At 50.0% G+C, this 22998-nt stretch overlaps 1 protein-coding gene and 1 non-coding gene across 2 annotated transcripts in view; both read right to left on the minus strand.

Moving 5' to 3' along the window:
* GRIN2D (glutamate ionotropic receptor NMDA type subunit 2D) overlaps positions 1 to 22998 on the minus strand; it is a 34477-nt gene that overhangs the window by 4770 nt on the left and 6709 nt on the right. The window contains exons 3-10 of the mRNA XM_055411707.2: positions 21466 to 22085; positions 16868 to 16982; positions 16262 to 16473; positions 15825 to 15993; positions 15160 to 15313; positions 12620 to 12745; positions 12188 to 12417; positions 10751 to 10911 (exon numbers count right to left, since the gene is read on the minus strand). Of these exons, the coding sequence (XP_055267682.1) occupies positions 10751 to 10911; positions 12188 to 12417; positions 12620 to 12745; positions 15160 to 15313; positions 15825 to 15993; positions 16262 to 16473; positions 16868 to 16982; positions 21466 to 22085 (1787 nt within the window). The remainder of the gene's footprint in view (positions 1 to 10750; positions 10912 to 12187; positions 12418 to 12619; positions 12746 to 15159; positions 15314 to 15824; positions 15994 to 16261; positions 16474 to 16867; positions 16983 to 21465; positions 22086 to 22998) is intronic.
* Positions 7738 to 7810, minus strand: TRNAA-UGC (transfer RNA alanine (anticodon UGC)). The gene has a single exon. It is a non-coding gene; the product is annotated as a tRNA-Ala (tRNA).

The raw sequence follows: 22998 nt of genomic DNA on the forward strand, positions 1-22998 counted from the left end.
ATTTAATATTAGTTCAAATTTCCCCTTCATGGATCACAGCTTTGTTGTGGCACAGGGGCTTGAAAGGTCTGTATAGTCAAAGCTATCGTTTTTCCAGTAGTCATGTACGAATGTGAGAGCTGGACCATAAAGAAGGCTGAGTGCCAAAAAACTGGTACTTTCAAATTGTGGTGCTAGAGAACACTCTTGAGAGTCCCTTGGACTGAAAGGAGATCAAACCAGTCAATTTTAAAGGAAATCAACCCTGAATATTCATTGGAAGGACTGATGCTGAAGTTGAACCTCCAATACTTTGGCCACCTGATGCAAAGAGCCAACTCATTGCAAAAAACACGGATCCTGGGAAAGATTGAAGGCAAAAGGAGAAAGGGTGGCAGAGGATGAGATGGTTGGATGGCATCACTGGCTTAATGGACATGAGTTTGAGTAAACTCTGGGAGATGGTGAAGGACAGGGAAGCCTGATGTGTTGCAGTTCATGAGGTCACAAAGAGCGGGATGCGACTGAGCGACTGAGCAACACCTGGTGGTGTAGTGGTTAAGAACCCTCCTTCCAGTGAGGGGATATGGGTTCGATCCCTGGCTGGGGAACTACGATCCCATATACCTTGAAGACAAAAATAAATAAATTTTTTTAAAATTTGAAAAAAAAAAAAAAGAGCCAAATGAATGAATTCAGACTGGTTCAAGACCAGCATTCTGGGTGCCAGTCCCTGGAGCTAAGAGGTAAGATTTAGTTAATAGGGAAAAAATGCAAAGAGGCTTTCCTCCATGGCCAAAGCAAGAGAACGGTGTGTACTTTTAGTGAGGAATGTATAAAGAGGTGTGTGCATACATGGTTTAATTGATCTGGAAAAAAAATGAAAAATAATGCTTCCTTTAGGGAACGGGGACTTGCTGTTTCCTTTTTGGCCCTTCTAATGTGAGTGAGAAATTGAACCTCTCTCATGGGCTGGGCTTCCAGAACTGACTGGGAGGAGAAGCTGTGTTTATTTCTTTGTAAGAAATGCAGTTCCTTTCTCTCCCCACGAGGTTGCTTGCCCTCAGCAGTAGGGTAAGCACACATTTGGTGTGTGAGCCAGGCAAAGCCACACGAGGCTGCCAATGCCCTTGTACCTCTTTGTAAGGATGGAATTTTCTAGTGTTGTCCACAGCAGTGGCTATTTGAACTCCAATTTTAATTAAGCTTTAAAATTCTGAAGTCGCACCAACCACACCTCCAGTGATCAAGAGCTGTTGGCTACCATATTGGACTGCCCAGATTTAGCATGTGTCCATCATCACCAGAAAGGGCTCTAGGAAAGTGCTGCTCTATACACGTGTCCGTCTGGTGTCCAGACTAGAATGGAAGCTCCAGAAGAGCAGAGACTTCGATTTGCTCACTGCTATACGCTGAGTGTCTAGCCCAGTGCCTGGTGCAAAAAGACCATCCTATCTTATATCTTTTTGTGTGCTTATCCCACAATGAGCCCGTCAGGCTCCTCTGTCCAGGGGATTTTCCTGGCAAGAATACTGAAATAGGTTGCCATTTCCTTCTCCAGGGATCTTCCCAACCCAGGGATCGAATCCGCATCTTTTGTAATGCATGCGGATTCTTTACCGCTGAGCCACTGGTTTCCCAAAAGAAGACCTTAATAAACATTTACTGGATGAATGAATGGACGAATGCCTTTTAACTTTTATATCATTAGGGGTATCTTGTCAGCGGCATTGTGACTCGTTATTGGTTTCTTTCTTGGTCCTCTCTATATTAAAAGCATATATATAGTATGTACACACATACATGTACGTATTCATATATATACAGGGGCTTCCCAGGTGGCACCAGTGGCAAAGAACCCACCTGCCAATGCAGGAGACATAAAAGACACAGGTTTGATCCCTGGATTGGGAAGATTCCCTGGAGAGGGAAATGGCAACCCACTCCAGTATTCTTGCCTGGAGAATGCTATGGACAGAACAGCCCAGTGGCCTACAGTCCCTGGAGCCACAAAGAGTTGGACAGGAGTGAAGCTACTTAGCACACACACATGCATTCATATATATATAGAGAGAGAGAGACAGGAAAAGAGACCAAGAAATACTGACATTGGGGATCCCGCAATACAAATGGTCCAGACAGCCCACCCCACAGTGAAGTCTATAGTTAAAATCCTGCTCATGTGCTCACAGGCCCACCCCTTCCAGAGTTTTGGACGCCTACTCCCAAATATGAACTGACTACCAGAGGTTATTAGACATCAGATAAAGCCTCTAACAAAATTAAAGATAGAAGCAGGGACTTTCCTGGCAGTCCAATGGTTAGGACTCCACACGTCCACTGCAGAGGGCACAGGTTCAATCCCGAGTCAGGGAACTAAGATCTCACAAGCCACGCCACACGGCCAAATAAACAAACAAACAGGAGGGAGGGGGAACTTGGAGGAAACATTATACAGAGAGAAAATGTTAAAAAACCAAAACTCAGCAATTTTCATCAGAAAAACAAGGCAAGATACTGCAACTTTGAACCATTAATAGGGTTTTATGAAGTAGGATACTACAGGGACTTCCCTGGTGGTACAGTGCGGGAGGACCGGCTGCGCACACAGGAGACACAGAATCGATCCCTGATTTGGGAAGATCCCACGTGCCACCGGGCAACTAATAAGCCTGGGAGCCACAACTACTGAGCCCATATGCCACAGCTAAGCGTTTGCAGCCACAACAAAGATCGAAGATCTCACGTTATGAAGAACTAAGATCCAGTGCAGCCAAATAAATAAAGACTTTTAAGTCTGTATTTGACTCTCCAGACTATATGGATGTATAACTCTGATAGAAATTGAATGAAAAATTAGAAACAAACATTAAAAGGAACGCTGAGGAGAAAAAGAATTCAGCAGAAGCAGGAAATCCGAGCTAGAGGTGACAGTGAGAAACCCAGGGGGATCCTATGTGGATCCACCAAGCTTCTGGGTAAGGGGCAGAGGAGGAAGAGTCTGGGTTTCTCACTGGTGAGTGAGGTTATATAGTATAGTGGTTGAGAAGTTGGGCTGAGAATCAGACTGCCAGGGTTCAAACCCCAACTCTTCCCCTCAGCAAAATTGTAGGGTCTTACCATATATTCTCATCTATAGAATGAGAACAATATTCACCTATAAAGAGTTATAGCTGAGCATTGAGGAACTGATGCTTTCGAACTGTGATGCTGGAGAAGACTCTTGAGAGTCTCTTGGACTGCAAGGAGACCAAACCAGTCCATCCTAAAGGAAATCAGTCCTGAATATTCACTGGAAGGACGGATGTTGAAACTGAAGCTCTAATGCTTTGGCCACTTGATGCGAAGAGCCGACTCACTGGCAAAGACCTTCATGCCGGGAAAGATTGAGAGCAAGAAGAGAAGTGGGTGGCAGAGGATGAGATGGTTGGCTGGCATCATCGACTCAGTGGACATGAGTTTGAGCAAACTCCGAGAGATAGTGAAGGACAGGGAAGCGTGGTGGGTGCAGTCCATGGGGTTGCAGAGTCAGACCCGACTGAGCGACTGAATAACAAATGAAAGGTTATGGGTTGAACTGTCTTCCCCCGAAACGCCTAACACTGAAGTCCTATCCCAGTGCCTCTGAATGTGATCTTAGTTGGAGAAAGGGTCTTTACAGTGGTGATTAAGTTAAAATGAGGTCACTAAAGTGGGCCCTGAATGGTGTTCTTATATGAAGGAGGAATTTGGATACAGGGATATGCACAAAGGGAAGATGATGTGAAAAGACACAGGAAGAGACTTTCCTCGTGATCCATTGGTGAAGAATCTGCCTTGCAATGCAAGGGACATGGGTTAGATCCCTGGTAAGAGAACTGAGATCCCACGTGCCTTGGAGCAACTAAGCCCACATGCTGAAACTACTGAGTCCTCGAGCTACAACTAAAGACTCCATGAACCACAACGAAAGATCTCACATGACACAACTAAGATGCAACACAGCCCCCTCAAAAAGGACACAGAAAGAAGAGGGCCATCTATGAGGCCAAGGAGAGGGGCCTGGGATGGATCCTTCCTTTACAGCCAAGCAAGATTTCTAGCCTCCAGCACCATGAGATGATAAATTTTTGTTACGGTAGTCCTAGCAAACCAATAACGGACTCAAATGAGTTAGAACTTGATGACGAATAAACACTATAGTACATTAAAAAGATATAGGAATGATGCCAAGCCTTGGCAAGGATGTGGAAGAAATGGAATTTTCCTCTACTGCCGATGAGAGTGTAAACTGGTACAACCATTTTGGAAAATGTCTGGCAATATCTTTTGAAGCTAAGCAGACACCACTGTATGATCCAGGAGGTCCACTCATGGGAATTTACTGAAAGACAGTGAACGTGTATGTCCTCCAGACAGCTGAACAGCGATGTTCACAGTAGGAGAGCCACAGTGGCCAGTGCTGGAAACAACACAGACGTCCACCAGTCAGGAGAATGGGAGGGCCCTGATACATCCCTGTGTTGGTATAGTCAGCAGAATGGAACGCAGTGAACAAACTTGGTAGTAGCATTGGACAAAGCAAGCTAGACACAAAAACTATTACACATACTGTTTGATTCTATTCATGTGATATTCAGAATGAAGCAAAACTAATTTACACTGATAATCTATGATGACTAGAAGGTCAGAGGGCGACTAGAAACGTTCCATATCTTAACCTGACTGTGCAAACATGAATGCATAGATGATCAATGAGCTTCACACTTAAGATTTGTGTATGGCAGGATGTAAACTGCTGCAGCCACTATGCAGAAAAGTATAGAGCTCAGTTGGTAAAGAATCCTCCTGCAATGCAGGAGATCCCAGTTCGATTCCGAGGTCAGGAAGATCCACTGGAGGAGGAATAGGCTTCCCACTCCAGTATTCTTGGGCTTCCCTGCTGGCTCAGCTGGTAAAGAATCCGCCTGCAATATGGGAGAACCTGGGTTTAATCCCTGGATTGGGAAGATCCCTTAAGAAGGGAAAGGCTACCCACTCCAGTATTGTGGCCTGGAGAATTCCATGGACTGTATAGTCCATGTGGTCGCAAAGAGTAGGACACGACTGAGTGACTTTCACTTTTCCTTAAAAATCTAAAAATACAGTTACTATATGATCGAGCAATCCCACTCTTGAGCATATATCTGCGAAAGACAAAAATTCTAATTCGAAAAGACACATACATCCCAGTGTTCATAGCAGCACCATTCACAAGAGCCAAGACATGGAAACAACCTAAATGCCTGTTGACAGATGAGACAGATGAATGGATAAAGAAAACATTGTGTGTGTGTATACACACAAATATATGTAAATACAATGGGATCTTGTTATTTATTCGCTAAGTTGTGTCTGACTCTTTGCCATGGACTGCAACCCACCAGACTCCTCTGTCCATGGAATTTCCCAGGCAGGAATACTGGAGTAGGTTGCTATTTCCTTCTCCAGGGGATCATCCCAAGCCAGACATCAAGCCTATGCCTCCTTCATTGGCAGGCAGATTCTTTACCACTGAGCCATCAGGCAAGCCCACAGTGGAATCCTACCTGGTCATAAAAGAGCCATGAAATAATGCCATTTGCAGCAATATGGATGGAACCTAGAGATTATCATACTAAACGAAGTAAGTCAGAGAGAGGCCAATATTACGTGATATCACTTATATGTGGGATCTGAAAAATATTACACATGAACTTATTAAAACAGGAACAGACTCACAGACATAGAAAACAAACTTTTGATTACCAAAGGGGAAAAGGGGGAGGGAGAAATTAGGAGTTTGGGATTAGCAGATATACTATACATAAAACAGATCAACAGCAATGGTCTACTGTATAGCACAGGGAACTGTAGCCAACATTTTGTAATAAACCATAGAAAAGAATCTGGAATATATATATATATATATATGTATTTCATACATACATACATGTTATATTCTTTTGCTGTATGCCTGAAACTAACATAACATTGGAAATCAACTATACTTCAGTAATAATAATAAAAGATCTGTGCATGTTACATCTCAGTTTTTAAAAAGACCCAGGATGAAGCCTCAAGCTATTCTTACTTGGAAGGACTGATGCTAAAGCTGAAACTCCAATACTTTGGCCACCTCATGCGACGAGTTGACTCACTGGAAAAGACTCTGATGCTGGGAGGAATTGGGGGCAGGAGGAGACGGGGACGACAGAGAATGAGATGGTTGGATGGCATCACCGACTCGATGGACATGAGTCTGAGTCAACTCCGGGAGTTGGTGATGGACAGGGAGGCCTGGTGTGCTGTGATTCATGGGGTCGCGGAGAGTCGGACACGACTGAGCAACTGAACTGAACTGAACTGAAGGGCTGAGACTATGGCTGACATTTAGATGAAAAGAACTCTCGTCCTCTGAACTCAGGGATGGGATAGATTTGGATTCCTTTTCTTGAGATGGGGCTGTTCTCCCTTGCTGGTCACGCTTGCACTGCTCTCCGAAACGCAGAAACCAAGCAGATTGAGGATGCAGGACTTCCCGCTACCCAATTCTTGCTCTCCAAACGTTAGGATGAAATTGACCGGAAATGTGAGGGATCCCTGTAGAAGTACAAGAGAAGAGGAAGGCAATTCTGCCTCCCGAGGAAGGGCCACTTTGTGCTTGGGGAAGTAGGGATCGGTGAGCAGAGCCTAGGAAAGCCGCCCTACTTTGCAGAAGTGAGGTAGAGGATCTGGAATTCCCAGGGGCCTTCCCGGAGGGAGGAGCCGAGGAGGAAGAAGCGGAAGAGGGAAGGGGGGAGAAATGAGTCAGCTGGCTGGATTGGAAGGATACTGGGGCGGGGGAGGGGGGTGGTGGTGAGTAAGGCAGTGAAGAAGTCCCAGGGGGGTAGGGAGGTGGCCAGAGCCCTTGTATGTGTCATGTTTATAACCTTCACTAAGAAACTTTCCACATTTAGATGATGTACACCCAGGCCGCCCAATTCGTAGCTACAAGCCCCTGTGGCTGTTTTGAGCACTTGAATTGAGATGTATGGTGTGTAAAACGCACACACATGCATGTTAAGTCACTTCAGTCGTGTCCTACTCTTTGCCACCCCATGGATTGTAGCCCACCAGGCTCCTCTGTCCATGGGATTCTCCAAGCAAGAATACTGGAGTGGGTTGCCATGCCCTCCTCCAGGGGATCTTCCCTACCCAGGGATCGAACCCATGTCTCTTGTGTCTCCTGCACTGGCAGACAGTTCTTTACCACTGGCGCCACCTGGGAAGCCCGGAGGCTAAAGGTACCTAGACGCTAAGGGTCAGGAAACTAGATGACATCTGGGGATCATGGCAAGTAAAGGAAGGAATTAAGAAGTGGAAGAAGCGCTGGGAAGGGGACTTCCCTGGTGGTCCAGGGTTTGACTCCATGGTTCCAATGCAGGGGGCCCAGGGGTTTGACCCCTGGTCAGGGAACTAAGATCCCACATACCCTGTGGCACAGCCAAAAAAAAAAATTAAGGCAAGTACCAGGAAAGACAAGGAGGAGGAAGAGAAGAAAAAGGAAAACAGAGAGGAAAGGAAGGAAACAACAGAAGAGGTAAGACAGAGCTCTAGAACTCCACTGTGATGGCCACTAGCCAGATGCGATTGACTCTGAATTGAGATAAGAGATGGGCTGTGATTATAAAATCTGAAGCACCCACCCTGCCCCCTGCCAAAAAAGTGAAACATCTCACGGTTTTTTTTGGCTGTGCCTTGCAGCTTGTGAGATTTTAGTTCCCCAACCAGGGATCGAACCTGGGACCTTGGCAGTGCAAGCACAAAGTCCTAACCACTGGACCGCCAGGGAATTCCTCATCATTAATTTGGATATTACATACTGAAATGATGGATCTGTTGGAGCTCTTGGGTTAAATACAATGTACCATTAGAATTATTATCACCTGTTTCTTTTAGTGTGACTCCTGGAGACAATTACATTACATATGTGGATCTACTGTACGGCACAGGGAATTATATTCAATATCTTATAATAGCCTATAACAGGAAAGAATCTGAAAATAATATATATTTAATTTATATATGTATATATAACTGAATTACTTTGCGATACATCTGAAACACTAAATTTAAAAATGTTTACTTCACTTAAATTTTAAAATGTTTCATTAATGAAAAAAAATCATTCATCTGCAACTAAAAAAAAAGAAAAGAAAATTAGGGACTTCCCTGTCAGTCCAGTGATTAAGACTTCACCCTCCTGCACGGGGTGCCAGTTCATTCGGTGGTCTGGGAGCTACGGTCCCACATACCTTGTGGCCAAAAAAGCAAAACTTAAAACAGAAGCGATATTGTAATAAATTCAATAAAGACTATAAAAATGGTCCACATCAAAAAAATATATTAAAATATATATAAATGTGTGTGTGTGTGTGTCTCCCCAGCTCTGATCTAGAAAAAAAAAGGCTCGAGGAAATGCCTTGAAATATGAATAAGGAGGGGGAAAGGAGAGAGCTTCACTTTTTTTTCATTGTTGACTGTGAGCCTTGTGGGATTTTAGTTCCTTCAGCAGGGATCGAAACCCGTTTCTGGGCAGTAAGAACACTGAGTCCTAACCACTGGACCGCCATGGAATTCCCAAGATCTTCACCTTTTACATTATTATTTTTAACAATGTCCAAGTGTTAAGCAAATAAAACCTTTAAACAGAAGCAGGAAAGAGATATGGGAAGGGGAATGTTTGTTCATGAAACTTGGGAACGTGAAGGTAAAAGGTGCCACAAACAGAGAAAGCGGGTGTCCTCCAGTCAGGGAGCCCTGGGGAAGGGGCTGAGAGTGTCCATCAGGCATCACAGCTAAAGGAAAGGCAGGAGGAAGCATGTTCTGGAAAGGAGCGTGAGGCTTTGTAGCCCACAGGTTCCTGGGTGTCTTTGAGAACCTTCATGAAATAGGGAAATGGCAGCTTGGGGAACCACATGACAATTAGAATCCAGACACAAAGGTAGGGACTTCTTAGGTGGTCCAGTGGCTAAGACTCCGAGTTCCCAAAACTTGGGGCCTGGGTTCAATCCCTGGTAGGAAACAAGATCCCATATGCCGCATCTAAGACCCAGTGCAGCCAAATAAATAAATAAATATTTTTTAAAAAAATGACAGCTGGGTAAAAAAGATCCAGTTACTATAAGTGGCCCCTTCAGGGATCAGCAGAGCATGGGCCTGAGGGAAGGTCAGTATAGTGTGTGTGTGTGTTAGTCACTCAGTCGTGTCCAACTCTTTGCAGCCCCATGGACTCTATCCTTCCAGGCTTCTCTGTCCATGGAATTCTCTAGGCAAGAATACTGGAGTTGGTAGCTATTCCCTTCTCCAAGGGATCGTTCCCTGTGGAATCGAACCCAAGTCTCCTGCATCGCAGGCAAACTCTTTACCGTCTGAGCCGCCAGGGAAGCCTGGTGGGCAGTTTAGCTTCTGCCTAACTGGTCCCTCTAATCCCCACCCCACTTCATTCTCCACTTGGCAGCCAAGGGGAACATTTACAAACAGGAATCTAATTACATGGCTCCCTTACTTAAATTCCCCCTTTCCCATGGCTTCTCACTGTCCTTCAAATAAGGCCCAGCCCTAACCTCAGCCTCAGGGATCACACCCTGTGTCCTACTCTCATCTACCCTTTAAACTGAGCTGTCCACCCTTCAGCCGTGCTTGCCTTCTTGCTGTTACTTTTTCTTTAAAAATTTTTTGCCTTTCCGCCCAGCATGCCAGATCTTAGTTCCCCGGACAGGGATCGAACCCATGCCCCTGGTAGTGGAAGAATGGAATCTTAACCACTGGACCACCAGGGAAGTCCCCCTCCTGGTCCTCTAAGAAGCCAAGACCACTCCTGGCTCAGACCTTCTGCACATCCTGTTCCCTTTATCTGCAAGGTTCTGCCTTCATAAGTCTACCTGACTAAGAAGGGGTCCCTCACCTCCTTCTGGGCTCTCCAGAGGTGAGCCCAGTCACCTCCCTGGAGAGACACCCCAGGCCAGTCACATTCTAGCTCACCGTCACTTTCTGAAATGATCACGCTGATTGTTCTGCTTGCCTGTTTCTTGTTCATTTCCTGCCTCTAGACTGTAAGCTCCCTGGGGGCAGGAACTGTGACCGTGTTTGCTCACTGCCTGGGATGGAGTCGGGACTAAGGACATAAATGCATGCTGAGTGACTGAATTGATGAGCAACAGGGAGAGAGAGTCACTGTGCTCAGCTTTGTTGTAACCTTGGACCGCGCTTTGGAGCCAGAACTTAACTTTTTCCTATGACTTGGGAAACTGATGTTAAAAAGAAAAATCCAAGTATTGATTCCAGTGAGTTAAGATCTAACAATGATGATGATAGTAACAATAATAACAATAGCAGACGCCTACAGTGTGTCCTGCACTGTTCTAAGTGTTTTGCACAGATTAACTAATAATAACTACTATAACAACTTATTTTAAAAAACTTATGAGATGCGTTATTCCCATTTTACAAGGAGGAAACTGAGGCTCAGAGAGGTTGAGGAACTTGCCCAAGACAAAGACAGGATCTGAACTCTGGCAGCCTGGCCCCAAAATCCATAACGAATGGATCCTTGAAAATATCCTAAGGGGGGTCATTCCTACCCTCAGTGACCTCTGACCGCCAAGCTGACCCACCCTGGGCTGACCGCTGAGGCTGACAAACGAGCCTGAGCCCTTGCCGCCGGCCGAGCTTCTCAGGCCCCCCGCAGCCCCGCCCCCGCCCCGCGCCTCCGGCCCCAGCCTGCGCTGACCCTGCCTTGAGCTGAGTGAGCGCTTCCTCTACGCGGGGCTGGTTGTAGCGCACCATATAACTGTGCATGTCGGGGTAGTTGCTGCGGATGTTCTTCTCCGTGGACCCGTTGGGCACCGTCCCAAACTTCAGGGGCGGGTACTGCTCCTGGGGCCGCTGGAACTGGGGCAGAAGGGGGAGATATTAGAATGCCCCCCCAGGGGCCATCTGGGTCAAGGATGTCCTCAACCAGCCTCTCCATTCTGGGGGCCACTGGCAGATGCCCCAGTCCAGAAGGGGTTTTCACACTGGCTCACTGTGACCCCCAGCAGGAAGCACTACTCTTCACCCATCACATACGCTCACAGTACCTGAGCCGGCAAGTAGGTATACATACACCTATGCATACACTATCAGGAGTAATGCTGAAATATTTAATCCCCAGTATGGCCTGACCATGGTCTAACTAGAAGAGACCCCCTCATTAGAAAAGGGGCCCCTGATGGGTCAGCCATTAACCCTTAACTTGCGGGATCATGGGAGGTCCCAGGGTAGGGGCTGGCATGGCGCAGGCTAGGGGCAGTTGCTAAGAGTTACCAATCTGTTCAGAAATAGTTCACTTTTTTTTTTTTTGGCTCGCCACATGGTTCATGGGATCTTAGTTCCCTGACGGGGGATCGAACCCACAGGCCCAGAAGTGAGAGTGCGGAGTCTCAACCCCTGGCCTTCCAGGCAAGTCCCAATAGTGCACTATTTTAACAACACACTAGTGTGCTGGCTCGATGTCCGGTGTATATACGACTAAAACAAAAGCTCCCTACAACCATACTCGCCCTGATTACAGAAAATACAGTCAAACATATTTTCTAGTCTATTCCATTCCGTAAAAAAAAAAGTTTGTCACAATCCATGGAGTGGGTCATGATGCCCAGTTAACCACATTAGTCTCCAAGTGCGCTGAGCGGACCACCTGTCCCCTGAACAAACTGTGACCCGGGGCGAGGGAGGTACAGAAACAGAGAATGAGCATCTCAAGCCATCTCAGAGAGCGATTCTGTGCCCAAGAGATAGAAAGTGGGGCTTGGAATTTTGTGTGTCTTGGCTTTAAATTTTATTTTACTTTCCCAGTCGTTCCTTTCTATTTTATTTTATACAAGAGTCAGTCTCTCCTGGATTAGAAATGTCAAAAATTAGCCCTCCGTCACAGTTTGAGAGAAGCGCTCATTTGGAATATTCATTGTGGCACTACGGCCCCTAGAATATTTGGGGACACTCTTTTCTCCTTAGAATATTTAAATAGTTCATTGTGAAACATAACCTTTTCCCTCCAGAATATTCCATCCTAGTACTCTGGAACTCTTTCTGGGAAAAAAAAAACCCTAGCAATATCCACCGCCCCCCCCCCCGCATCTGCCACCTCCAACCCCAGCCCATTCCCTCCCTCCCCAAACACACACACCTTTCGGTCACTGAGCCCAGACACGGTGTCCACGTACTCCTCCTGGATCATAAAGGCGGCCAGGTTGGCTGTGTAGCTGGCGAGGAAGATGACAGCGAAGAAGGCCCACACCAACACCATGATTTTGCTGGTGGTCCCCCGGGGGTTCTCCACGGGCACCGAGTTATTGAACACCAGGGCCCACAGCAGCCAGATGGATTTCCCAATGGTGAAGGTTGAGCCGCCAGGGCCTGCAGGGGGCCAGGAGGGGGACGTGGACCCTACATCCCTTCCGCTCAAGGAGGGAGAGGAGAGAGGACCACAATTCCCAGTGGCCCCTGAGGCCCCTGCTGCCTCAGGAGACCACAGCTCTTTCCCGGGGGCTGTTGGGAAATGTAGTTCTATCTGCGGTCCGGGCACACTGAGGTAGGGTGATGGAAGAAGGGGACTCACGTTTGCCCGTGGCCAGGCTGCGGTTGTAGCCGACGGGACTGAGGTACTCGAAGATGAAAACGGTGACCGCGACCACAGTGAGGCACATGACGAACATCATCACCCACACAGCAGGGCTGTATGGCTCTGAGGGCAAGGTGGTGTGTGGTCATGATTCATCCAAGCCGAGGCTTGGGTGCCCACAGACATGTGACCCCATCCTACTTTGCCCCCTTCTCAGAGATAGACTCACTGCCCACCAGACCCCTGGGGAAAGCAGAGGTGGGGGGGTCGGGGGGAGGACAGTCTCTTCCAAAGACAGTCATCTCAACCATTTCTGTGATTTCAACCACCAAATACAAACTGTCTCATAAATACCTTTCCTGAACCCCAGACCTGATTCTCCACCCACCTACCCACCCTCTCCCCACCCCCCCAGCAATCGCCCCAGGCCATTCATGTCCCATGCTGAGCCCAGCACCAACTCCCATGTCCCCATCCTCAGAGTTTCACCATTCATCCAGTCACTCCCCAGACCCTCCTCCCCTATTTGCCACCCTCTCTCCCTCCTCGCTCCTCCTCCCCAGCTCCCATCTCCTGTCCTCCCTCTACCTCTACTGCCCACCTGGACCTTTCTTCTCCATTCTTTCCGACAAGGCTCAGGCCACACCCTGTCCCCTGGACCATCTCCCCATGCTCTCCTCTCCAGCTCTTCCCTCCACTATGGCCCTAAGAGGCTCTCTCTATACCCAGAGATGAGCTCTCCTCAACTCACAGTCCTCTGCGGCTCCCCTGCGTCCCCAGAACATAGTCCCTGCCCCTCAGCCTTGCTTCCACTCTCCTCTCTGGACTGATCATTGTCTCAAGAACCCATTTCTTTAACCACCCAGAACCCACAGTTCCCCAAATGAGCCACATCTTCTCTGCCTCTTTCTCAATAGCTTCCCTGCCAGAGGCCCCACCCTGACCTGTTCATCAGCCAAACTCCTCACACTGCCTCCTGGACCTCACTGACAACACACCCAAGTCACTGTTTCCTTGAGATCAGTCCCGGGGATTTGACCTCCCCGGGCCAAGTGCCAGCAGCCAGGACTGCCCCCATCACAGCAGGGTCACCAGCCTGGACTGCCACCGCAGTATCTGGGGATCTGCCTGTCACCTCCACCAGGCCACGTGGTGGGGCATGAACATGACCTTGTCACTCCCTTGCTGAAGAGAGGGGCCCCACGTGGTGCCTCTCAGGGTGCCCTGCCGAGACCTCGGTGCAAAGAGGAGGCCACAAGAGACACCACTGGGAAAATAGATGGAAAACAAAGCACCAGGGAAGGGCTGTCCTCCTCCCAGCCCTTCCCCCTCCCAGGAGCTTTGCTCAGACTTCAGAGAGCAAGAGGGAACGAATGGATGTGAACCGCTGCCCTTGGCCTCTCTTTTGTCCAAGCTCAGTAAATGAGTTCGCTCCTCAGTCTACCTCAAAGCCACCAGCCCATCGGGTGTCGGCTTCCTAATCGCATCCTAAGCGTGTTTACTTGTCTCACCCTCTCGGTCACCTTCCTATCCCATGCCCCAGCCTCTCTCCGCACTGACCTCTGCAGTAGCCTCCTCACGGGCCTCCTGCCTCCGCAGAGCTGCCAGTGGGATATTTTAAAAGCCTAAATCTGATCATATATCCCCACACCACTGCCTGCAGTTAAAAACCTTGCCATTGCAAACAAAACAAAACAAACCAAAAACAGCCTTCCTACCACAGGGACCATCTGCACAATCCACCATCCAATTCCATCTCAGTCCTCACCTCCCGCCCCTCCCATGATCACTCACTGCCCCCTCCCCAATTCACACAGGCTTCCTGATAGTTCACAAATAACCCCACAAACATTCCCACCGTGTTTGCCCTTACTGTTCCCTCTGTCTGTGACACTTTTCCAGCCAGATCTATGCAGGACCAGGTCACCTGCTCAGACGGGCCTGCCTCTCCACCCAGGGCAGCATCAACCCTATTTCTCTCCATCTCTTCCCCTGGCTTAATTTCTCGTAGTATTTACCACCATCTGAAATGATCTGGTCCATGTTTCCCTTTAAGAAATTGTTTTTGGTCTTCCCTGTGAGACTGGTGCACAGCTCTTAGAGGGCAGAGTTTTGTGTGTAGCCCAGAGCCTGGCACATAGTAGGTGATCAGTAAACACTGTTTGAGGAGGCCCGTGCTCATCTCTTTTTCTCATTTTATACTTATATACAGGGGAAGTCGGGTTTTGTGGGGCCTGCCGCTTACACAATTTGGAGGGTTTTCTTTAAGAAAAAAGTACACACGATTATGAAGACAAGACCGGGTACAGGGCTTTGAAGGGGTTGTGTAGGAGAAGACTCCTGAAGCTCAGACTTTCTTAGATGTATGGGAAAATTGCTTCTGTTGGGGGAGATTCTCCTATTTTACAGATCAGGGAACTGGGGCCCTCAGTTCACCTGATTCACCCTTCTGGTACAAGCAATAGCAAGATGGGAATTAGACACACAGCGGCTCCGCCCCACTCCTGACTCCTTGTTATTCCAGGGCCCCTGCTCACCAAGGAAGGCGGAGGGGGACACAGTGCCATTGCTCCGCGCCACCATGACGCTGATGCCGGTCTCTACGAAGGGCACAGAGAAATCCACGATTTCGGACCGCTCCTCGTTGATGGTAAGGGAGCCAATGGCCATGTCTGCTCGCTGGTAGAACACCTGAGGGTGAGGACAAGGAAGGAGTGAGGGAAGCCGAGTGGCTCTGGACAAAGGTCCCAGGAGGAGACTAGCGACAGGGTGAGAGAGAGGGCTAGGGGGGTGGTGGATGAGGGGGACGCAGGCAGAGTCGGGCAGGAAAGGCGGAGGTGAGAGAACAGGAGTGGGAAGAAGTGGTCTTCATCCTCCTTCCCCGCCAAGCCCCAGGAGGTTCGGGGCCTCCCTCCTCCTGGCCCCGCCCCCTTTTCCTAGTCTCTAAGGTTCCACTCTCCGAGCCCCGCCTCCTCCGCCCCGAAGGTCCCTTCTCCTGGCCCCGCCCCTCCACCAAGGTGGGCGTTTCTCGTGGCCACGCCCCAGACCTCAGCGTGCCCTCGTAGTCCCGCCCCTCTCGGAGACACGCCTCCCGCCTCCCGGCTCAGACCCCCGACCCAGCGGTTCCTCGGCCGGGACCTGGTCCTGACTCCGCTCCCCATCTGCCCCGTCTCGGTCCCCGCCCTGTCCTCGCCCACCTCACCTCCCCGATCATGCCGTTCCAGACGCCGTCGATCTTTTTGCCGTGCTTGCCGTTGGTGACCAGGTAAAGGTCGTAGCTGAAGCCGATGGTCTGCGCCAGCCGCTTCAGAATGTCGATGCAGAAGCCCTTGCAGCAGCGCTTTTCCGGGCGGGGGGCGTCGGGCGGAGGGCTGCGGGGGGCGATCAGGCTCGGGAACGTTGGGGACACCCCCTACCCCCACCCCACGCCTTATGGAGAGAGGGACGAGCAGCAGCTAAAACGATGGTGGGCGTCGCTTTCTGGGAAAACTGAGACTCCAAGGAATTACGTGACTTGTCCAAGGTCACTCAGCTGGAGGGCTTTCCGTGTCCCAAGGGAGGTGGGGTCTGGGGGGCCAGGACTCAGGAGACTGCAAGGGAGGGTTTTGAAACGGGAACTCCTGGATCCCAGGCTGTCACCTGTGGGTGCGGTTGAGCTGGCTCCGGCAGGGCACAGAGTCTCGAATGCAAGTGCCACTGATGGGGTCGGCGGGCTCCACGATGACGAAGGGCCGCTCTTCCAGCGTGGCCACCGTGAGGTGCTGCGTGTCATCCACTGGCTGCAGGAAGCGGCCGTAGCGCGACCACAGTGGGTACTTGAGGCGGAGAGTCTGCTGCTCCCAGCTGCCCACCTTGTCAAGAGCAGGGGATTCAGGCTCACTGAGGGGGTACTTTCCAGAATGTCCTGGCCTTCCTGGCCCTCCTTCCAGAGAGCCCTCGGCTCCCAGCTCCTTCTCCCTCAGATCCAGATGTCTAGGCCCCTTCTCCCCCACCTCTCCCTAGGACCTGGAAACCATTCAGGCCCAGGACACTGGGCTTTCTTCTACCAGGACCCAGGGATCTGGGTTCCCAGTTCTTTCCTTGACCACTTGGAATCTCAGGTTCTCAGCCCCTTCCTCCCTCAAGAGGCTAGAACCCAGGGCCTCAGCCCCCACCTCTGCCAGAAGTCTGGATCCTCACTGCTTCGTCCCCAGGACCCAGGAGTCCCACTCCTCGCCCATGCCTGAGGTCAGAGCTGGGACTCACCACCTCCCACGTCCTGTCTCGGGTGAGGGAGATGACCACCAGGGAGGGGTTCACAAGGAATCCGTCCTCATTGAAGGAGTAGTCCCGGTTGTCCCAGGTAATATTCATGAAGTACCTGCCCAGGAGGAAGGGAGGGTATGTGTAGGGCCCTGGACTGGACCTTGGCAGCTGAAGGCAGAGAAAGTCCCCTTGCTACTGACCAACCCCCCCCTCCCAGTTCGAATCTCTCTTCCGGGTTCTTGAAGACCCAAATATGCCCCTTCTTCACTAGGCACTCTCCTTTGGCAGCCCCGTGCCCCCAAGACAAGGTCCCAGACCCTTAGTCTGGGTTTGGTGATCTCAGGGCTCCACCTGCCTCTGCAGCCCCATCTCTGATCACTTCCCACAGTCACTCTTTCCACCCAAACCCCTTCCCTGCCCCACCACACCACATGTGGGGTGTCCTCCAAACACATCAAGTGGTTTCCTAGCTCTAGGTCTTTGTAGATGCTTTTCTCTCTGCCTTCCCTAGATCAGTTGATAAAGAATCTGCCTGCAGTGCAGGAGACCGGGGTTCAATCCCTGGGTTGGGAAGATCTCCTGGAGAAGGAAATGGTAAACCACTACAGTATCCTTGCCTGGAAAATCCCATGGACAGAGGACCCCCTACAGTCTATGGGGTCGCAAAGAGTTGGGCACAACTGAGCGACTTAACACTTTCACTTTTTCTCTCTGACTAGGAAAAAACCCTTGGAAAAAGGAAAAAGACTCTGAGTTTCCACTGCAGGGGATGCGGGTTCAATCCCTGGTCAGGGAAGTTCCACATGCCGGGTAGTGCAGCCAAAAGAAAAAAAAAACAAACAACCCTTATTCTCTCCTCATCCTGACTAGTTCTTAGGTGTTCAAGACTCAGCTCACGTCTACCTTCTGGACAGAAGCCCTGGGAGGCTCTGGACTCCCCAATATCTTTACTAAACAGTGACAGCCTACACTCTGAATGCTTGTCACATCACCCTGGTCACTGGACCAGACCCTCAGCTGCCATCCTCAGCCCCCCACTCCCCCTCCCTCACCCCCCATGCAGGGCGTCCGTTCTCAAACCCCATCCTTCCTGCCCCGGGGATATCTCTGCCCTAGCCCTCCTCTCTGTCCCTACAACCCTCCAGGACCCCACCCCAGTCTCCTACTTTGCCTCCAGCCTCCAATCTTTCTCCTCGAATCTGAATCCATCCCACCCCAGAGGGGTCTGTCTACACCCCAAACTGACTCCACTCTCTCCTGCTCAGAGCCCACTCATAGCTCCCAAGTGCCCTAGAACACAGTTTGAACCTCTCAATCTGGCATTCAAGACCCTTGTAGTGACTTCCCTGATGGCCCAGTGGCTAAGACTCTGCCCTCCCGATGCAGGGGGCCCAGGTTTGATCACCGGTCAGGGAACTAAGATCCCACATGCTGCAACTAAGACCTGGCACAGCCAAATATATTTCATTTTTTTTAAAAAGGGCCCTCGTGGCCTGTCCCCCCTCCACCTAACCAGCCTCATCACTCCCAACCCCTAAATTCTCCTGCCTTTATCCACCCTGAGCTATTATGGTCCCACCAACCTGCCCCAAGTTTTTCTTAACCCCTCTGGTCCTTTGCACAACGCTCTTTCCCCTCCCTGGATTATCTATTTCCGGTGGACTCCCAATTGCCTTTGAAGCCAAATCTAAATCCCTAACCTGGCCTAAATGCCCTACCTAACGCTGGGCTGCGTGTCACTGCATCATATTCTGCCCACTTGCCCACTGTGCTCCAGACACATTGGCTTTATTTCAGGCATTTCCAGCCCCAGGACCCTTAAACCTTCTGTTCCCCCTCCCTTCTCTTCACTTGGATCTTCCGATAGTTGGCTTCTCTGTCTCCCTTTTTGTTTCTGGCCATGCTGCTCAGCTTGTGGGATCTTAGTTCCCCAACCAGGGACTGAACCTGGGTCCTTTGCAGTGAGATCATGGAGTCCTAACCACTGGACCACCAGGGAATTCCCCTGGCTCTTTCTCTTTATCAATTTTTTTTTTAACCTTCAGATTTCCCCTACTCAGAAAGGCCTTTCCTGACGACCTCGTCTAACCTAGCACCATGGGCATTTCTCATTACATTCTGCCTGCTTTATTTTCATCTCAGAAGTTATTACCCATCGATGTTTTTTTCCTTTCTTTTCTTGTCTGTCCACTGATTGCCTCGCCTATGAGACTGTGAGCTCTGTGAGAGCAGAGGCCTTGTTCAACATTATACTCTGTGCATAAGGCAGGGCTTGGCACATCGCAGGCTCTTGATAAAGGGCTTTTCAACAAATGAATGAATGAACAGTTTATTCTTTGGGTCTCAACTTAGATACCACCTTCTCCTGGCAACTTCCCTGAACCCAGAGGCTGACCCATAACTTGTATAGCCTAGTCTGGAATGTTGACTGGGGCCAACCCAACTCCTCTCCTGGGAGAAAGTTAGCTGTGAGATTTGGAGGGATGGGTGGTGGACAGGGCTTCCCAGGTGGTGCTAATAGTAAAGAATCAGCCTGCCAAAGCAGGAGATGTAAGAGACGCAGGTTCAATCCCTGGGTCGGGAAGATCTCCTGGAGGAAGGCGTGGAAACCTACTCCAGTATCCTGGCCTGTCCATGGGATTGCAAAGAGTCGGACATGCCTGAAGGGACTTAGCACACGCACACGTGGCAGACGCAAGGGGCTGAAATGATGACTATCACGAGGGAACAGAAATTGTGGGTCATCAGAACTGGACAGGGAGAAGAACTGCCCTCTGGGAGGACAAGGTGGAGATGGAGATGTTGATGAAGATGGAGACAGTGATAGACAGGGGGAGGGAAAAGAGAGAGACAGAAAGAATCAGAATTGCAAGAGTAGCTAGAGTTGAGGAACTGGCCTCAATTCCTGATGTCTGAGTTTCTGTGCATGTTTATCTTTTCCAATAAACCCCATTTTCCCCGAGGAAACTTGAATGAGACTCTGCTTCCTGCGACCAAAAATGTTCTGGCTTAGCAGTTCCTCCACGGTGCTTCCACAAAGCCCATGCAACCTCCATTATTGCAAGTATCACGCTGTGTTGTCATTATGCCGTCCCTGTCTGCTACCCCTACAGGACCATGTGTTCTTTGAAGAGAAGTCCACGGTCTTATTCATCTCTGCGTTCCCAGGTCCCAGCAGGAGCCCTAGTTCCTAGCGGGCGCTCAGTAAGTATTTATGAACGAGGGAGGCTTCTCTCATCGTCTGGTCCCTGGATCCTGATTCCCAAATCACCACTTCTCAATTCTCCTCCCTTAGGCTTTCTTCCCGTCACCTCTTCCCAAACTCAGCTCATCCTCATTTCAGTATCCAACGGCCCTCTTTCCACTGCTCTGTCACCAAACTCCCAAAGCTTCCTAGGGTGGAGATGCTGTTTCTCATCAAACCTTGGTCCCCTCATCTAAAACAGTAGTGTGAACAAATAAAACAGTAGTGTGTCAGTTGGGTACACCCCTGTCTAGAGTCAACATTCTCCATATTCCCTGACATTCCCTGCAGCTAACCCAGGCCATGAGCAGGTGATATTCAAACTCTAACAATCAGTGTGGCACAGACACTGGCCAATCAGAATCGGTGCCGAGCCAATCTGCATGGATGTGGCTACAAACAGCCAGTAATTCAAGCTCCTGCCAAGTGAGTATGTTCTCACGAATAGGATGTAAGACTCGTCCCTACTGCCTCACTGGCCTAAAGGAAATGGCTTGTTCTCCACCTCCTCTCTGCCCCTTCTCACGAGCTAGAATTCAGACGTGCCCTTTGGCCCAGCTTCCACCAATGGGAAGGTGGCACGGCAACAGGGTGGGAGGGTCCTGGGCCCTTGAATGACCACGTGGAACGATGGAGCCTCCTGATAACCTGGACCGTGGATCTCTGGGTTAAGATCCAACAAGATCTCTACCTTGTTGGAGACATTGCATTGTTGGGTCTTTTGGTTACTGAAGTTCAGCTCCTACGCTAACTAGGGTGGTGGTGGTTGTTTAGTCACTAACTCACGTCTGGCTCTTTGGGACCCCTTTATGACCCTTGCCAGGCTCCTCTGTCCATGGGATTTCCTAGGCAAGAATATTGGAGTGGTTGCCATTTCCTACTCCAGGGGACCTTCCCGACCCAGGGATCCAGCCTGCATCTCCTGCATTGCAGGTGGATTCTTTACCGACTGAGCCACCAGGGAAGCCCCCCAACTAGGTATTTCACCGAATCTAAGATGCTATCAATTAGAAGATGTATCGCTATTTTTAAAGCCATGAAGGGGGAAAAAAAGCACTGCCCACGAAATCATGATAAGCAAGATTGTAAGACATGTCTTGATTTCAAAAACATTAAAACTGTGAAAAAACGCACATGCTAAAATCATGAAATACAGTAATCCTCTCCTGGTATCTCAGGTGTTTTCTTCCAAGTCACTTAATTTAATTCCAGAAAGGAGAGCCAATTTCACTTATTTTACAGAAAAGGAGACTGAAGTTCTGAGAGGCAAGGTGACCCATTTGAGGTCACCAAGTACCCCAGGAGATCTGGCTCAGGAGGCCTCCCACGGCCCTCCCAGCCCAGCCCCGCTCACCTGTGTAGACTCTCCCCTCGATGGGTGCGGTTCTGGGCACGACAGTCGTGGCCAAGTTCAGGCAGGAAGCCATAGTCACGCAGCAGGGCCTGGGCACCTCTGGCCACGACGGCCACACCAGCTGCCACACGACGGGCCAGGTCATCCCGCCAGCCTGCCGAGCGCACTGCGAACAGCCCAGCAGGCAGTGGGGCGCCTCCTGGCAGAAGAGGCGGCTCACCGGGGGCGCCTGAGCCCCCACCTCCAGCCAGCTGGGGCCCCACCATAAACCAGACGTAGCCAGGCCCAGTGAGGCCAGCCTCCTCAGCTGCCCGGAACACGGGCTCGGCCTCCTCACGGGCACAGAAGAGCAGGCGGATCTGCGCGCTGACACTGCGGAGCTGGGCGCCCAGCACGGCCTCGCCAGCCCCAGGGTCCAGCGTCAATGCCCCGCGGTGCTCCCAGCCCACCAGGCTGCCATCAGTGAGCACCTCAATGTAGGACAGGAAGGCCCGGTGGCCAGGGGCACGCGTGGTCACAGCTACAAAGGACGTCCAGTCATATTCCTCCAGCACCTCGAAGATGACCTGAAGCTGCTGCTCTGTGGACGAGCCCAGCTGCAGGAAGGTGGAACCTTTCTCCTGCAGGGGAGGAGGAGGATGTCAGGCCTCCCCCATGTGGAGATCTCAGCTTCCAGCTGCTGACCTTCAGCAGCCAGTGAGGGGCTCACAGCTCCCAGGGATCCAGAGGGGACCTCATCTCCCAACAACGGACAAGGGCATCACAGCTCTCAACATCTAGCTGTTTGTCAAACCCATCTCCTTTCCTTGCTTGGGGCACAGAGCTAGACCTGGGTTAGGTTTAGCCTCAGGACTGAGTTCTAGGCTCATCCATAAAAACCTCTCTGCCCATGCACCTTACTCTTCCCTGTCTGAGGGCAGATGCAGAGGCCCCCGAGGAGGAATCTAGGGGATTACAAAGCCACAGCACAGAGGAAACAGTCCCTGAGTCAGAGCTTCGAGGAGAGCCAACTCCTATCAGGAACACCTGTTTGGATTTTATATGAGTGAGGAACAACCTTCTATTGAGTTAAGCCACTGAGAAGTGGGGGTTTATCTGTTACAGCAGCTAACATAACCCTAGTGAACACAGGCAGCAACCTGGGTGAGAACCTCAGTTCCTAGCATCCACTGAGAGGGACTACATCTCCCAGCAGGCCATGAGGGTGCTGAAGGTAGTCTCTCCCAACTGGAAGAAGCTTTGCTGAGTAGGCTTACCCTTCTCTTTTTTTTTTCCTACCTTCCTGTTCCCTCTTTCTCTGTTTCCTTTGCTAGACTCTTCCTCCATCAGAATTCTAAACATAGGAGTGCCCTTATCTCCTCTTTCCTTCTCTGTCCTCTCTTTCTGGTGATCTCATCCAAACCCATGGGTTTAAATATTGTTTCCTATGGTCTCCAGTATGGTAGCTACTAGATGACTATTCAAATTAAATCAAAGTTAAATAAAATTTAGTTCCTTGGTTATACTAAACCACACGTCAAGTGCTCAACAGCT

This window comes from Moschus berezovskii, chromosome 22 (genome assembly GCF_049115385.1).
Source record: "Moschus berezovskii isolate FMDL1 chromosome 22, NW_MosBer_1.0, whole genome shotgun sequence".
Taxonomy (NCBI): Eukaryota; Metazoa; Chordata; class Mammalia; order Artiodactyla; family Moschidae; genus Moschus; species Moschus berezovskii.